This window comes from Malus sylvestris, chromosome 3 (genome assembly GCF_916048215.2).
Source record: "Malus sylvestris chromosome 3, drMalSylv7.2, whole genome shotgun sequence".
Classification (NCBI taxonomy): Eukaryota; Viridiplantae; Streptophyta; class Magnoliopsida; order Rosales; family Rosaceae; genus Malus; species Malus sylvestris.
Window position 1 is genome coordinate 24,210,822 of NC_062262.1, and position 17,762 is coordinate 24,228,583.

Sequence of the window (17,762 nt, forward strand, 5' to 3'; positions counted from 1 at the left end):
TCTTTTATTTGTGCGATCACGATTAAGTCACGTTAATATTTTATATTTTTTTTTTATAGAAATAATAAGACAAAAAATAATAAGAATATAAAATATTAACATGATTTAACCATGACCGGAAGATATGAAGGGCACCACAGACAATCTGCCTCCAAACTTATTAATGGGAGGCAGCGACTGAGATATTCCGGACTTTTCCAAGAACTCTGAACTCATTCAACTGAGTTAGTCAGGAAAGCAAAATCCCGACACGCAATTCTGGTGACGGGTGAGTTTTCTGTTAAGTTGGTTGGTTGTTTTATTTCCAAGTTCTGATTCTATAAGAGAGAGAGAGAGAGATCTTTCTGTTAAGTTAGTTATTTCAGTTCATCTGGAAGCAATCCTTAGCTTTGATTAAGGTTATTTTCATTACTGCACTGCAATGTCTGGATTTGTATGTATGTATGTTTGTTTATATCAGTAGAGTAGTACACTCACTTCAAAAGCTTGATCCTTGATTGTGCATTCAAATCTGATATGAACAATATATAATCAAAGGAAACTAATGGTGAATTTTGGTTTATGGGTTCCATTTTTCTTTTCTGTTGCTTGTTTGTTTCTTGGTTTGATCTTCCATGGAGTTTTCGTTATCTTGATGAATCCACATTTCGGTATTTATTCAACTTTTATGAAGATGAGGAATGAAGTTTACTGGCAATTGATGATTCCAACCTTTACTGTGTTGGTAAACAGTTGTGTAAGCTAATTGATTGAAGATCGAAACTTATATCGAGGTACATGTGTAACAAATTGGCTCAAGTGTCCAGCTGCTTATGCTTATGCAGGTTATCTAGTTTGCTGAAGCATCGTAATGGGCTCGAAAGAGAGTGGATCCTTGGTTTCAGACCTAAAAGATCCTTTGTCTCAAAAAAATATAAACAATGCTCCAAAGGGTAGAAGAATTCGCCTTTGTAAAAGTGCTCCTCTTTCAAATTATGTAGGCTTCGAGACAGGCTTTGCCTCAGGTCCAAGTACCAAATCCTTTTTCAGAAAGATACACCCGAGTTTTCGTATTGTAGCTGCATTCTTGACTGTCTACTTAGGCTTAGGAACTGTATGTTTCTACCTCGTTGGGCACCAGCTCAAGGGAGAGAAGACAAATGGAGTTCTTGATGCTGTTTATTTCTGTGTTGTTACAATGACCACCGTCGGATATGGAGACCTTGTGCCAAACAGTGTTTTTTCAAAACTACTGGCTTGTGCTTTCGTCTTCTCAGGAATGGCTCTCGTCGGGATGACCTTGAGCAAAGCAGCTGACTATTTGATAGAGAAGCAGGAATTATTGCTCGTTAAAGCCTTACATATGAATCAAAAAGCTGGGCCTATTGAAATTCTTAAAGATATCGAGACCAACAATCTGAGGTACAAATGTATTGTGGTCTTTATCCTTCTTTTGCTACTCATAATTGGTGGCACAGTCTTCCTAGCTACTGTTGAGAAATTGAGCCTTGTGGATTCATTCTATTGCGTTTGTTGTACAATCACAACCCTGGGTTATGGAGATAAGAGCTTTTCAACTCAAGCAGGGCGTGCTTTTGCAGTATTCTGGATATTGACAGGTACCATTTGTTTAGCTCAGTTTTTCCTCTACGTTGCCGAGCTAAACGCCCAGAGCAGACAACGGTCGTTAGTAAAGTTGATTCTCACTCGTAGGATGACCAATGTAGATTTAGAGGCAGCTGATCTGGATGGCGATGGCGTTGTTGGGTATGTTAAACTTTTCTTCACAATTGCTTCTGTAGTATGAGCTTATTATTTCTGAATTCTTATCTCCTGATGGTTAACTAACAAATTTTGACACTCTGCCTCCATCCTTTACATAGGGCTGCTGAATTTGTCATATACAAGCTCAAAGAGATGGGGAAGATTAGCCAGGAAGATGTTAGACTTGTAATGGAGGAGTTTGAAGATCTTGATGTCGATCAGTCAGGAACATTGTCAACGTCAGATATAATGCTTGCGCAACAACCTCAAATCGAGAAGTAACTCTGGCACTATGCTGGTGGCTTTGTAAGTTCGTGATATGTATGATTACTTATTCTTGCTGTGGTATGAATTTCTTAACTAGGCCATTTCACAAACACTCCCATATATCTCTTCCTATAAAGACTTGGTTAAAACGCTTGGATTGCTTCTATGTATTTTAGAGATCATTGTTCAGTATCGTCCTACCTCGATGTCAGTCTCATCCGTCAAAAATACAGTTTGTGTAATTAAGTTGCACGATGACAGTCACTGACAAAAAGAATTTTGGAAGAAAATCATGGTTTATGACTCCTAAAATCTTTACTTAAATGGAATATAGCGTACAAACAAATTTTGGTCCTTCTTTACTTAAATGAAATCTTTACTTAGTGCGATGGCAAGTGCCTTCGCCCATGAGCGGTAGGTCTCGGGTTCGAGACTTGGGAGCAGCCTTTCCATAAATGGGGGTAAGGCTAGCCGACATTCACCTCTCCCAGACCCTGCGTAAAGCGGGAGCCTTGTGCACTGGGTACGACCTTTAGATTGACAAATGGGACTGCTTGGTTCCTGAATTCAAGAATTTCGCCTGATGTGGTTCAATCTGTTTTGTGTTACGACAGATTAAAGATTTGGAGGTTGTGCATACGCGACGAGGATCCAGTGTGGTGAGAGCACTGAAGGTTTGATGTACTGAGGCACTGTATAATGATCATATTACACACTGCCTAAGAAATCTACTTGTTAAATAGTTTATTAAATATAGATTATGAAATCTACTGGTTAAATTATTGGGTACTTAACTACTTATACAAATGGATCTGCTTCTGCATTGATTTTTACTTAACATGAATTAAGACTCAATTAGAACAGAGTTTATCCACTGAACCGAATGCATAGAAAGCAGAGCCGACCATGAGGGTATGCAAAAGGTATCACCGTACACAGTGGCGGATCTAGGATTGTAATTTAGGATGATCCCAATATAAAAGCTCCAAAATTAAAAATAAGACGAAAATATCATTGAACAAATAAATGGCAAACTACAATTTTCATTCATAATCTTTGTGCTAAACAAGCTAGAAATACTAAATTTGTCCACGACGGGATCTCATACATTGAAAACATGTCATGATAGTTTCATTGTCAATACAAGAAAAAACATATTTCTCAATGTAAACAACTAAGCTATCATTTAACCATTGATCCCTCATTCTGTTGCGGAGTGGACTCTTTATGATATTCATGGTGGAAAATGCTCTCTCCACTGAAGCAGTTGCAACAGGTAAAACCAAAGTCAATTCAATAAGTAACCATTTTCTTAGCAAGATCACTAATGCTTTGCAACTGAGAAAAGTCACTTCTCGAACACATAGAATGAATATAAATATCAAGTTGATCTTCAAGTACCAATAGGTCTTTCTTCGTAAAATCTTGAGGGTACAATTGAGTAAGGCGAAGTAGTTTTTCTTTGTCAAAAGCTGTAAAAGAATCATTTGAACTCAAACTAGTCAAACAAATGAGCAATTCAGTACTTGTTTCATTGAAGCGATCATTTAACTCTGTAAGCTAGGAATCAATGACAACAAAAAATAGCTCCACTTTGTAATGATGACAGTTGGTCTTTTTGTGGGTATTACGGTGCAACCTCCCATGAGCTACATATGTCTCATCCATGTTAATAACCTCAATATGATGTTGGACCGTCGCAAAAGGCCCTTTTTTTGTAGTGTATAATTACCCGTTCAATAAGCAAGTGAAGATTGTCATTGCTATAATGACTCTTCATAACTACATACGGAGGTTCTGAACTTGATTGTCATTTTGATGAAAGGGACTTTTGTGAAGAGAGCGATATTAGTCTAAAATATCCATAATATCCCGATATTTCCATAAAAAATTCCGTGTTTTTGGACTACCGATATTTCCGATATCATCGATATTTTAGACCTTGCTAAGTCACTCATGTATCTTACCATGCAATGTATAAAGTGTAAAATATTGTTCTAATTCAATATATATAAATGATTATGGTGTGTTTAAACTTCTTTCATTAATTACTACATATTTTCTACACTCACAATGTTTGCCAGCTCGCTATATAATAAACTTAAATCAGTTATATCTATCATGCAATGCATTTCCTTCCAATTTTTTGTGATAAACTAATGGATAATTGACTAAATAAACATCCTGCAAAGTTTCAATAAAAATTTCCAAGTTTTTCTTACAATTTCCGTGGTTTTTATTCAATTTTTATCTATATCGATAATATCCCAATATTTCCATCGAAATTTCCTTGTTTTTAGACTACCAATATTTCCGATATCATTGATATTTTATACCTTGGTGATGATGATGATGAAGAATACCAAAATTATCAAGTTGAAGGATCACATGAGATAGAGACATTAAGAAATAGAATAGCGGCAAGTTTGATGAATGCATCTAATTAGACTACCTTCAAGTACATTAACAATATTGTACAAATGAATCCTAGCTATTTAGTCTAAAATATTTCAATTGAAGTAGTTTGTCATACTAATTAATATTTAAGATAAAGTTTATAAATATTTTTCTTTTAAAAATAAAGTATATTTAGTAATTCACCTTTATTTGTTAAGAAAATTAAATCAATAGCACAACTAGTATTATACCATTTTTGGTCATTTCATACAGTCACATCTGTTTTACATAAAAGTTTATCAAACACTATCATACTGTTTTTATTTTTTTTCCAAAAGCACTTTTACAAAAAAATTTACCAAACACTCTGCTGCTTTATTTTACAACCACTTATTCTCACAGCACAGCATAAACAACTTTTTTGCAAAGCACAGCAATACTAAAAGGTTTTTTTAGCTAAAATGGTCTATGAGATTTGCATAACTCTTCAATTTGGTCCCTGAGATTTGAAATCGATATAATTGGTTCCTTAGTTTGTCCACCATCAATCATTTTGGTCATTCTGTGAAAAATATCTGTTAAATTAGGATAAAATGACAAAGATACCCTTAATTTTTGTCAAATCGTTTTGGCCTATTTTTTATTAAAGTAAGGGCATTTTTGTTATTTTAATCCTTATTTAACATAATTTTTCACTAAATGACTAAAATGATTGATCATGGACAATGTCAGGGACCGCTTTTATTGATTTCAAATATCATGAATCAAAGTGAGGAGTTATGCAAATATCATAAATCATTTTGGCTAAAAAGCTTTACTAAAATATAACAAAAAATATTTAAAAAAAAAATTAATGCACTCTGTCCAATTCAGTTTGGACCGGATTTTAAAAATGAAAACCAAGAACCAAATCAGTTGAGATTTGTACAGTCCAATTTTCGTTTGGGTTTGACAGGTTTTGGCCAACAGTTTTTTTTTTTTTTTTTTTTCTTTTTCCGGTTTTATGGCACTCGATTTGGTTTAGTTTTTCGTTCACTTGTTTCTCTGCCCACAACTTGTTTTTGTTGTCCATAACTCCGAAATTGTTTTTTTTTTCTCAAATTCTTATGTCTTAAACTTTTAGTCCGAGATTATTAAATAATTATTTTAGCCTAATTTTTTTCGGTAACTTTTTGAAAATAAAATTTATGTAGATTATCTGAAGTTATTTTATGAACATTTTAATCCAAAAAATTTAAATTCCGATAAGTAATTAAAAATCATACAAATATATAAGTGTTTATAAAGTTTTAAGTAAAATTTGATTTAAATAATTTTAGACGTTAAATTTAATTTTGGATTTTCAAATCTTTTTTTTTTACCATTAGATTTGATCTCATTTGATCACAACTGTTAGATTATAAGTAAAAAAAAATGTTTGAAATATAACAATTTAGCCAGACTTAAATCCTGAGGAAATCTAGCCCAAATATGTATTTTCTCTATGTGGCTTATTTTAGCCCAATGGTTAGAGATGATTTGGAAGGGGTTTTAAAGCTTATATTTTAAGATTTATCCTCTCAACGAAAGAAGAGTCCCTTGTTTTTTAGGAAAACTAATAAAAAGGGTTTGAAAACTTTGAGTTTTAATGATAAGGACAAAATAAAGGGTAAAGTGAATAATATCAGGATTGACTTTTTAGTGTAAAAATATGATTTTTCGTTAAAATGAACAGTACCGAGTGTTTTTCATTAAAGTTCTCTTGTTTTTTGTGTAGCAGGTCAACTTGAATGAAACAAATTTATAATCACGTCACGTTCTGCTTCGATAATGTCATGCTATGTGGAAATTACGTACACTAATGCCCTGCGACAAAAACACTGTTCATAAGCACAGTGAATTGGCGAAATATCCTTAATTTACTGTACACTTCCCTTCTTATTTTCCTTATTTGCACAGTTAAATGACGAAAAAGGCCTTGTCTCTTTACTTGCTTTTTCAACTCTTTCAAGTTTCAACTAGAGTCATTGAAGGGACAACACTTCACCCAGCTCACCGCCTAGCTTTTCCACCGCTTCACCCTGAACACCGCCACCACTGATTCCTCCAAATCCATGATTTCGCAGAATCGCGCCACATAACCAGTCAACAACGCAGAGCTCTCTTCGTCCACGGAAACTCATCGGTCCACCTCAACGCCGCGTGCGCAACAACTAGCACAATCCCAACCAGCAGCCGCACCCAAACATTCACCGTCACCTGGGAAGAACAGCAGTAGAACCCATTTTGCTAAAGGTAAGCAATATATCCTAATTTAGAATTCAAAAGTTCTTTACAAAAGCAGTTTATCTTCTCAAACACAAAGGAAATTGGCAATATATACGGTATAAAAAATTCTGAAAAAATCTGAACAAGAAATTTAGGTCCGAGTATTAAGGATTGTTTTTGGTTGTGAAAAAGTTTGATTGAAAGAGTCCCGTCAAAAAGAGGTGAAACGCTGCTCAATTATTATTAGGTGCCGTTATTCAACTTTGTCTCTTTTTTGAGATATGATTCATATTTTCTGTAAAATGTAAAATAATTCGGACCAGCAATTTTACATTTGAACACTAATTATAACCAATACACATAAAGTTTAATTACCAAGAACTACAAATATAAAAAAAAAAAAATCAGATGATAATTTAAATGCTGAATATAATAAACTCATTGACTCCATAAGTGATTTATTCAACATTATAGATGAATAATAAATATCATGTAGATTCAGTTGCTTTCATTTTTTTTTGAATAATTTAAAAATGAGTGTTAAATTTTGGTTACGGTTTCAAACCCGCAGCGGAGCGTGGGCTTCTTTGCTAGTGTTTTCTACATAACATGATATTATTAGAGCCGAACACTGTGTGCCGTATATTGTTCCATAGAGTCCTTGTGAGGAGGTCATTACTCATTCTGAACAAAACAAAAATAATAATAAAAAATAAGGTCATCAAACATAGGAAGGTTTTTTGACTTTGGACTTTTGGATCTTGCATGATCCATCTACTTCGACCAAACCAGAATTATGCTGTTTGAAAGATTACGCGGCCAATGACAAAATTATCAATGGGAGTCCAGCGACTGAGATATTCCAGACTTTTCCAAGAACTCCGAACTCACGCAACTGACATATTATGTTGGTGACTGGTGAGTTTTCTGTTAAGTTGGTTGTTTTATTTCCATGTTCTGAATCTGGAGAGAGATCTTTCTGTAAAGTTAGTTATTTCAGTTAATTGGAAGCAATCCTTAGCTTTGATGAAGGTTATTTTCATTTCACTGCACTTTAATGTCTGAATTTGTTTGTTTGTATGTTTGTTTATAACTTTATATCAGCGGAGTAGTACACTCCGTTTGAAAGCTTGATCCTTCATTGTGCATTCAAATCTAATTTGAATAATATACAACAACAACAACAACAACAACAAAGCCTTTTCCCACTAAGTGGGGTCGGTTATATGAATCCTAGAACGCTATTGCGCTCGGTTTTGTGTCATGTCCTCCGTTAGATCCAAGTACTCAAGTCTTTTCTTAGGGTCTCTTCCAAAGTTTTCCTAGGTCTTCCTCTACCCCTTCGGCCCTGAACCTCTGTCCCGTAGTCACCTTTTCGAACCGGAGCATCAGTAGGCCTTCTTTGCACATGTCCAAATCACCGGAACCGATTTTCTCTCATATTTCCTTCAATTTTGGCTACTCCTACTTTACCTCGGATATCCTCATTCCCAATCTTATCCTTTCTCGTGTGCCCATACATCCCACGAAGCATCCTCATCTCTGCTACACCCATTTTGTGTACGTGTTGATGCTTCACCGCCCAACATTCTGTGCCATACAACATCATTGGCCTTATTGCCGTCCTATAAAATTTTCCCTTGAGCTTCAGTGGCCTATGACGGTCACACAACACGCCGGATGCACTCTTACACTTCATCCATCCAGCTTGTATTCTATGGTTGAGATCTCCATCTAATTCTCCGTTCTCTTGCAAGATAGATCCTAGGTAGCGAAAACGGTCACTTTTTGTGATCTTCGCTAGATTGCTCCGGTCATTAGTGTGGATAAGTATATAAATGGATAGAGATAGGAAAGCAAACACAAGATGTACGTGGTTCACCCAGATTGGCTACGTCCACGGAATAGAGGAGTTCTCATTAATTGTGAAGGGTTTACACAAGTACATAGGTTCAAGCTCTCCTTTAGTGAGTACAAGTGAATGATTTAGTACAAATGACATTAGGAAATATTGTGGGAGAATGATCTCGTAAGCACGAAACTTCTAAGTACCGGAGTGTGGTATCGTCTTGACTTGCCTTATCTGTCTCATAGGTAGATGTGGCATCTTCTCTGGAAGTACTCTTCCTCCATCCAGGGGTGGTATCTGTAACTGGTGGAGATGCACAAGGTAATGTATCAATTTCACTTGAAGCTTACTTGTAGTTTCAGGCTTGGTCAAGCGCGATACAAACCATGTAGTAGGAGTCCCCCAAGTCGCCGGGCTAGGGGATCTGCTGAAAGAGGTGACAGACAAGGTAAGCAATCAGAGCTCCGGCTGATTGTTCACATTCTCCCTATCTTGCAGGCAACATGAAGGATAAAGAGAAGAAAAATGAGAAGAGATGATATGGGATACTTTTGCTTTTGAAGAAATAACTTTCCACAGGCTTATTCTTGAACCGGGCTGGAGGGTTTTCTGGTTTCCTCCAGAGTATAAGGCCGACTGAAGAATTTGAGGGTCAAAACAAGTCCATCAAATCTAGAGTACGTTCGACCCTGCTGATATGAGATACTTTTGCTTTTGACAGAGTAGTGGATGTATCGGCACGTGTGCTGTTACGCTTGTCTCCACATGCTTCCTTGTATCCTTCTTACTTGCCCTATTTGTTCCTCAGGCAGATGCGGTATCTTCCCTGGAAGCATAAGATGTTGAAGATGAGTACTCGAAAGCAATGCCAGGTAAGGGGTTCCAGGCAGTCAGTTCCTGGCTGGAAGCTTGATTCCAAGTGCTGACTGATTGCTCTCTTTCTCCTTGTCTTGCAGGTAAGAACAAGGCCAAAGGAAAAGACAGGGAAAAAGCATGATATGGGATACTCTTGCTTTTAACCCTGATGATATGAGATATTCTTGCTCTAGAATAGCTTGCTTACAGAGGTATTATCGGGGGGAAAGAAAGCTGAATATTTCGAAAGACTTCGTTGGGAGTGCCCTCTCAGATAAGAGAGAGGGTTGAGCATTTTTGCAGGTCTGCCTGTCCGTTAGGGATGGAGGTCGACATATATAGGAGTCTCCCTAACATCAAGTAATAATGCTATTCCTTTACCCTGCTTGGTCATAGCACGGTAGTGGGAGCTGTCAGCTTCACATGTTTTAACTCTGTCAGAGCACTTTGAAAAAGTGGTCTGTGGTATCTGGAAAGCTGATGTTGCGTGTGAAGATTACAGACAAGCTTTATCCAAGGAGATCTAGCTCTTGAAGTTGGGAAAGTGGTGCCTCTTCGGTTTTCGAACAAGCAATCCTGTCGGGGATCTGGCTCTCGAGATTCGGAGAACGATGCCTCTTCGATTTTTGAGAAAGTAATCATGTTGGGAGTCTGACTCTCGAGATTCGAAGGGCGGTGCCTCTTCGATTTTGGAGCAAGCAATCTTGTTGGGAGTGTTTTCTCGAATGTGAGTAAAGGTTGGGCATGTTTACTAGTCTACCTTGCCACGAAGCACAGAGGTTGACACACAGGGACTTTCCAATTATCCAGCAGTGGTACTGTTCCTTTACCATTTTTGAGAAAGTAATCATGTTGGGAGTCTGGCTCTCGAGATTCGGAGGGCGGTGCCTCTTCGATTTTGGAGCAAGCAATCTTGTTGGGAGTGTTTTCTCGAATGTGAGTAAAGGTTGGGCATGTTTGCTAGTCTACCTTGCCACGGAGCACAAAGGTTGACACACAAGGACTTTCCAATTATCCAGCAGTGGTACTGTTCCTTTACCCTCTCTTCGATTTTTGAGAAAGTAATCATGTTGGGAGTCTGGCTCTCGAGATTCGGAGGGCGGTGCCTCTTCGATTTTGGAGCAAGCAATCTTGTTGGGAGTGTTTTCTCGAATGTGAGTAAAGGTTGGGCATGTTTGCTAGTCTACCTTGCCACGAAGCACAGAGGTTGACACACCGGGACTTTCCAATTATCCAGCAGTGGTACTGTTCCTTTACCCTTGTGGGTAATAATATGGTAGCTAGACCTTCAAAATTTATGTGTCTAAACTTTGTTAGTGTTGTTTCTTTGCAATTCTTTTACCCTTCTTGGTCAGAGCGATGTAGCGGGAGCTGCAAGCTTCACGTGTCTCAACTTTGTCATAGAACTTTGGCAAAGTTATCTGTGGTACCCATGAGTTACTGTTGCGTGTGGGAAGTGGGTGATTGAACAGTACAATTCATGTGCTTTCTACTTCGTCAGAAATCTTCGACAGAATGCCCATAATTTCCGCAAAGCTGAGTGTGCGTGTGACAGGTGCTGACAAGGCTGGAAAAGTAGGTGCCTCTTCGATTTTTGAGATCGGCCCTCGTGGTCTCTGAGCAGCCCAGCTTTTGAGAAAGCAAGCCTCTTCGATTTCTGAGATCGGCCTTCGTGGTCTTTGAGCAACCCAGCTTTTGAGAAAGCAATCGCCTCTTCGATTTCTGAGATCGACCCTCGTGGTCTCTGAGCAGTCCAGCTTTTGAGAAAGCAAACGCCTCTTCGATTTCTGAAGCTTCGTCGAGTGCAGATTTTTATAGGGGCTGACATTAAGTTCCAAAGCACACTTGAATATCCACCAGTAGAAGCTCCATTCTTGCACTTCTAAGATCTTGATTTGTTCGACCTCTTCTCTCTTCAACACCTTTGAAAATGTCTGGCCCCTCCGACCGTCGTTTTGACTTGAACCTTGTTGAAGAGGCAGCCCCGCATTCTCCAGACAACATATGGCACCCATCCTTCGTCTCCCCTACTGGTCCTCTTACCGTTGGGGATTCCGTGATGAAGAATGATATGACCGCTGCGGTAGTGGCCAGGAACCTTCTCACTCCCAAAGATAACAGACTACTTTCCAAACGGTCTGATGAGTTGGCTGTTAAGGATTCTCTGGCTCTCAGTGTTCAGTGTGCAGGTTCTGTGTCTAATATGGCCCAACGCCTATTTGCTCGAACCCGCCAAGTTGAATCATTGGCGGCTGAAGTGATGAGTCTCAAACAGGAGATTAGAGGGCTCAAGCATGAGAATAAACAGTTGCACCGGCTCGCACATGACTATGCTACAAAGATGAAGAGGAAGCTTGACCAGATGAAGGAATCTGATGGTCAGGTTTTACTTGATCATCAGAGATTTGTGGGTTTGTTCCAAAGGCATTTATTGCCTTCGTCTTCTGGGGCTGTACCGCGTAATGAAGCTCCAAATGATCAACCTCTGATGCCTCCTCCTTCTAGGGTTTTGTCCAGTACTGAGGCTCCGAATGATCCCCCTCCGGTGCCTTCTCTTTCTGGGGCTCTACCGACTGCTGAGACTTCTCCTAAGCAACCTTTGTGAAGGCTCCCTCTTGTTTGTTTATTTTGACTCAAGTATATGTACATATTTGTAACTTATCGGGGATATCAATAAACAAGCTTTCCTTCATTTCAACGTATTGTGTTAAATACACCAAAGCCTTCTTCGCTAAGTTCTTTGAATTTTCTTTTGTTGAAGCTTGTATGTTGAAGCTTTGTGAGTGGAGCATGTAGGTTGAGGTAGTGTTCCCTTAATTTCCCGAGTGAGGAAAACTTCTCGGTTGGAGACTTGGAAAATCCAAGTCACTGAGTGGGATCGGCTATATGAATCTTAGAACGCCATTGTGTTCTGTCCTGTGTCATGTCCTCCGTTAGATCCAAGTACTCTAAGTCTTTTCTTAGGGTCTCTTCCAAAGTTTTCCTAGGTCTTCCTCTACCCCTTCGGCCCTGAACCTCTGTCCCATAGTCGCATCTTCTAATCGGAGCGTCAGTAGGCCTTCTTTGCACATGTCCAAACCACCGTAACCGATTTTCTCTCATCTTTCCTTCAATTTCGGCTACTCCTACTTTACCCCGGATATCCTCATTCCTAATCTTATCCTTTCTCGTGTGCCCACACATCCAACGAAGCATCCTCATCTCCGCTACACCCATTTTGTGTACGTGTTGATGCTTCACCGCCCAACATTCTGTGCCATACAACATCGCCGGCCTTATTGCCGTCCTATAAAATTTTCCCTTGAGCTTCAGTGGCATACGGCGGTCACACAACACGCCGGATGCACTCTTCCACTTCATCCATCCAGCTTGTATTCTATGGTTGAGATCTCCATCTAATTCTCCGTTCTTTTGCAAGATAGATCCTAGGTAACGAAAACGGTCGCTCTTTGGTATTTCTTGATCTCCGATCCTCACCCCTAACTCGTTTTGGCCTCCATTTGAACTGAACTTGCACTCCATATATTCTGTCTTTGATCGGCTTAGGCGAAGACCTTTAGATTCCAACACTTCTCTCCAAAGGTTAAGCTTTACATTTACCCCTTCCTGAGTTTCATCAACACTATATCGTCTGCGAAAAGCATACACCAAGGAATATCATCTTGAATATGTCCTGTTAACTCATCCATTACCAACGCAAAAAGGTAAGGACTTAAGGATGAGCCTTGATGTAATCCTACAGTTATGGGAAAGCTTTCGGTTTGTCCTTCATGAGTTCTTACGGCAGTCTTTGCTCCTTCATACATATCCTGTATAGCTTGGATATATGCTACTCGTACTCCTTTCTTCTCTAAAATCCTCCAAAGAATGTCTCTTGGGACCCTATCATACGCTTTTTCCAAATCTATAAAGATCATATGTAAATCCTTTTTCCCATCTCTATATCTTTCCATCAATCTTCGTAAGAGATAGATTGCCTCCATGGTTGAGCGCTCTGGCATGAACCCGAATTGGTTGTCCGAAACCCGTGTCTCTTGCCTCAATCTATGCTCAATGACTCTCTCCCAGAGCTTCATTGTATGACTCATTAGCTTAATACCCCTATAGTTCATGCAATTTTGTACATCGCCCTTATTTTTGTAGATAGGCACCAAAGTGCTCGTTCGCCACTCATTTGGCATCTTCTTCGTTTTCAAAATCCTATTGAAAAGGTCAGTGAGCCATGTTATACCTGTCTCTCCCAAAACTTTCCACACTTCGATAACTTGATGAATCTATATTTGGGTATTTATAGAACTTTTATGAAGATGAGAAATGAAGTTTACTGGCACTTGATGATTCCAATCTTTGGTAAATAATTTTGTGAGCTAATTGATTGAAGATTGAAACTTAGAAGCTCAAAAAAATGTTGTTGAATCGAGGTACATCTGTAACAAATTGGCTGAAGTGTCTAGCTGCTTATGCCTATGCAGGTCATCTAGTTTGCTGAAGCATCCTCATGGGATCGAATGAGAGGGGATCCTTACTTTCAGGACTAACAGATCCTTTGTCTCAAACAAATAAAAACAATGCTCCAAAGGGCAGGAGAATTCGTCGTTGTAGAAGTGCTCCTGTTTCAGATTATGTAGCCTTAGAGACAGGCTTACCCTCAGGTCCACAAACCGATCAGTCCTTTTTCGGAAATATACACCCGAGTTTTCGCATTGTAGCTGCATTCTTGACTGTCTACCTAGGCTTAGGAACTGTATGTTTCTACCTAGTCAGGAACCAGCTCAAGGGAGAGAAGACAAATGGAGTTCTTGATGCTGTTTATTTCTGTATTGTGACAATGACCACTGTCGGATATGGAGACCTTGTGCCAAACAGCGTTCTTTCAAAACTAGTGGCTTGTGCTTTCGTCTTCTCAGGAATGGCTCTCGTCGTAATGATCTTGGGCAAAGCAGCTGACTATTTGGTAGAGAAGCAGGAATTATTGCTCGTTAAAGCCCTACATACGAGTAAAAAAGTTGGGCATATTGAAATTCTTAAAGATATCGAAACAAACAGTCCGAGGTACAAATGTATTGTGGTCTTTATCCTTCTTTTGCTACTCATAATTGGTGGCACAATCTTCCTAGCTACTGTTGAGAAATTGAGCCTTGTGGATTCATTCTATTGCGTTTGTTGTACCATCACAACCCTGGGTTATGGAGATAAGAGCTTTTCGTCTCAAGCAGGGCGTGCTTTTGCAGTATTCTGGATATTGACAGGTACCATTTGTTTAGCTCAGTTTTTCCTCTACGTTGCCGAGCTAAACGCCCAGAGCAGACAACGGGCGTTAGTAAAGTTGGTTCTCACTCGTAGGGTGACCAATGTAGATTTAGAGGCAGCTGATCTGGATGACGATGGCGTTGTTGGGTATGTTAAACTTTTCTTCACAATTGCTTCTGTAGTATGAGCTTATTATTTCTGAATTCTTATCTGCTGATGGTTAACTAACAAATTTCTCCACTCTTCCTCCTTTCTTTACATAGGGCTGCTGAATTTGTCATATACAAGCTCAAAGAGATGGGGAAGATTAGCCAGGAAGATGTTAGACTTGTAATGGAGGAGTTTGAAGATCTTGATGTTGATCGGTCAGGAACGTTGTCAACATCAGATATAATGCTTGCGCAACAACCTCAAATCGAGAAGTAACTCTGGCACTATGCTGGTGGCTTTGTAAGTTCGTGATATGTATGATTACTTATTCTTGCTGTGGTATAAATTTCTTTACTAGGCCATATCACAAACACCCCCGTATATCTTTTCCTATAAAGACTTGGTTAAAACGCTTGGATTGCTTCTATGTATTTTAGAGATCATTGTTCAGTATCGTTCTACCTCCGATGTCTGTCTCATTTACTGGGCTAATACAGTTTGTGTAATTAAATTGCACGATGACAGTCACTGACAAAAAGAATTTTGGAAGAAAGTCACGATTCATGACTCCTAAAATCTTTACTCAAATGGAGATATAGCGGACAAACAAATTTTGGTCCTTCGTTAGATTGACAAATGCGACTGCTTAGTTCCTTCAAGAATTTCGCCAGATGTGGTTCAGTCTGTTTTGTATTACGACAGATTTGAAGGTTGTGCATATGCGACGAGGGTGCAGTGTGGTGAGGGCTAGTAAAAGCACACAAGGTTTGATGTACTGAGGCAGTGTATAATGATCATAGTAGGAATGTGTACATTTGTGTGTTAGCATGTAGACATATTTATCTTCTGTTTTGCTTTAGTAAGACGCTTCTTTTGTGTACACTATTTGGAGAGACTTAATCATACGCCAGTGTGGAATCTCAAACAAATAAACGTATGATATCCCGTTATTCGTTTAGAATATTACGGTGGTGGTGTACCGCGGGTGCAAGTCCGTCCTCCATTTTTAGGGTTCTTTGAGTTGTGCCAGGTAGTAGCCTTTCTGTGATCTGACCTTTCAAGTCATTGATTGAGCATGGCCTAGAAAGAAAGCAATCCAGGTTTGCATCGTGATTCTGTGGATTAGATCTGAGCCCAGCAAAAGCAGTGCTTCTAATGTCAAAAACTGAAATGATTGTGGGGCCACCACCATGTAATCCCTACACCTTTTGAATGATCATTCAATTTGTTGAAGGATGATATTATCTACCCATTTATTTTTATTCCTCACATATTTGTTAACTTTTGACCGTCGAATCAAATAAATTAAAAAAATTAATAAGAGTATAAAAAATAAAAATAAGGCATATGATTATCACTACTCTTTCTTGAAATCTTGCAGTTCAGCCAGATGGGGAGATAATTCAAGGGATGGATCCACAATTAGATAGCATCACATCATAGGCATCTAATGCCCACTTAAAAATGTTTGACATGTCCCTACATTACACTTGATAGAATATAGAGTTCATAAGGAAAATGATCTTTAGGCACTTTTTTTTTTCCTTACACGCTTGTTTCTTTTTTTTTGACCCTGAATAAAATAAAGTGAAAAAATTGAAAAGATTAAAAAAAAAAGTCTATAGAAAGAGAAAAATGTGAGCACATATGGTATGAAATTAACGTATGTGATTGATTAGTATGAAAGTTGTACTGTCAACCATTCCTTTTTCTCCTTTCGGTCGTCCTATGCTATAAGCCATTGCTTGGTGTGGACTTTTCACGAACTAATGATGTGAAAGTTACCAAAGAGATCCGCGTCGATAAGCGAAACTTATTTACAACTGAGTAATGTGACAATTGTTCACGTAATGACTGTTGTAAGAATAGTTCCTTGAGCTAGTGTATCCGATTGTCCAAACCCCAATATTTGTTACACATGAAATGTTTAATCTTCATTGGTATTCTTCTCAAGCATCGTTATCACGGGAGCAAGATGTCCGATAAAATACCTTAAAGAGGCCGATGCACGACAAGGAATGAACTCAGAAAATATGGCATGTGACCTTAAATAATTTTGCATTTACACCTAATTTTTTTATTTTATATATTTGTCATAACACGTAAACAACTGATTCTAACAAATGATACTGATACTCGAGAGTTTAGACTAGAGTGAAGTAGCACCATAGAAAAGAGTGAAGTCGTTGTGCTTAATACAACTTCCGAGTTTCAAAAACTCGAAATCTTATACATGAATATATTGTAACTTGGAATTGAAACTCTATGGTACTACATTGTCACCACTCACTAATAGATTAATGCAACAAAACCGTGTTGTCGGTGCTTATGTGTTTGGAGTATTCAGGAATCTATGCATAGTACACTTTAGGCCTTATCTGTAACTGCAAAATAAAAGTTCAAATTATGCTCACACCAGATAAAAAAAATAAAATTAAATTAAAAAAACTATAAAAAAATGAAATGGCATTAAGTTCACTAGAAGAAAACAATCTTGTATGGCAAAAGTGGAACACTATAGTGACGTACTACGTCAATAGTATATTAATGTTTTTTTTTTTCATTTCACGATTCTTATTTATTGGCAAAAAAACGTAAATATAGTTGTGTACCCGTGACTATTAAAATATCGGTGTTGGAGGAAATATCGATATGCAAATATAGTTGTGTATCCGTGATCATTAAAATATCGGTATCGGAAGAAATATTGGTATGCAAATTTGTGAAAATATTCACAGATATACCAAATATTGATATCGGTATCAATTGCTTTCGATAAAAATAATGAAATTTTGGACGAAATATAAAATTTCTCTAATATTTAACAAATATTTTAGAAATTTAGCGATATATGTCGACATATAAATTGTTTTTCCACTAAAGCCTTTTCACGTAGATCACGGTCGTGGACTCGTGGGTGACTTTGGAGTAGCCCCGCACTCATCAGATCCAATTCAATCTTCACCAATGCCACACTGCCACCAGACCAAACATTCCAAGCCTC

The 17,762-nt window shown here is 38.3% G+C and overlaps 1 protein-coding gene and 1 long non-coding RNA gene across 8 annotated transcripts; one reads left to right on the forward strand and one right to left on the reverse strand.

The window, feature by feature from the left end:
• Window positions 1-105: 105 nt before the first annotated feature.
• Window positions 106-15,325, forward strand: LOC126616041 (two-pore potassium channel 1-like). Of its 7 annotated transcripts, XM_050283995.1 has the most exons (5): window positions 123-268; window positions 825-1,598; window positions 1,707-1,746; window positions 1,863-2,049; window positions 2,625-2,799. In XM_050283995.1, the coding sequence occupies exons 2-4, from the start codon at window positions 851-853 to the stop codon at window positions 2,023-2,025; spliced, it is 951 nt and encodes a 316-aa protein (XP_050139952.1). In that variant the 5' UTR covers window positions 123-268; window positions 825-850; the 3' UTR covers window positions 2,026-2,049; window positions 2,625-2,799. The 7 variants fall into 7 exon arrangements, with proteins under 7 accessions (XP_050139948.1, XP_050139952.1, XP_050139951.1 ...); XM_050283991.1 differs by having other exon boundaries at window positions 106-268; window positions 825-1,746; XM_050283994.1 differs by having other exon boundaries at window positions 825-1,746; window positions 1,863-2,064.
• Window positions 1,862-2,689, reverse strand: LOC126616049 (uncharacterized). The gene is made up of 2 exons (XR_007620990.1): window positions 2,541-2,689; window positions 1,862-2,367 (listed from the first exon to the last, which is right to left on the reverse strand). It is a non-coding gene; the product is annotated as an uncharacterized LOC126616049 (long non-coding RNA).
• Window positions 15,326-17,762: the final 2,437 nt, after the last annotated feature.

Coding starts and splice junctions, on each gene's coding strand:
- LOC126616041 (XM_050283989.1), top strand. CDS start 13,857: ATGGGATCGAATGAGAGGGGATCCTTACTTTCAGGACTAACAGATCCT. Junction 14,756..14,871: donor GATGACGATGGCGTTGTTGG/GTATGTTAAACT, acceptor TTCTTTACATAG/GGCTGCTGAATTTGTCATAT.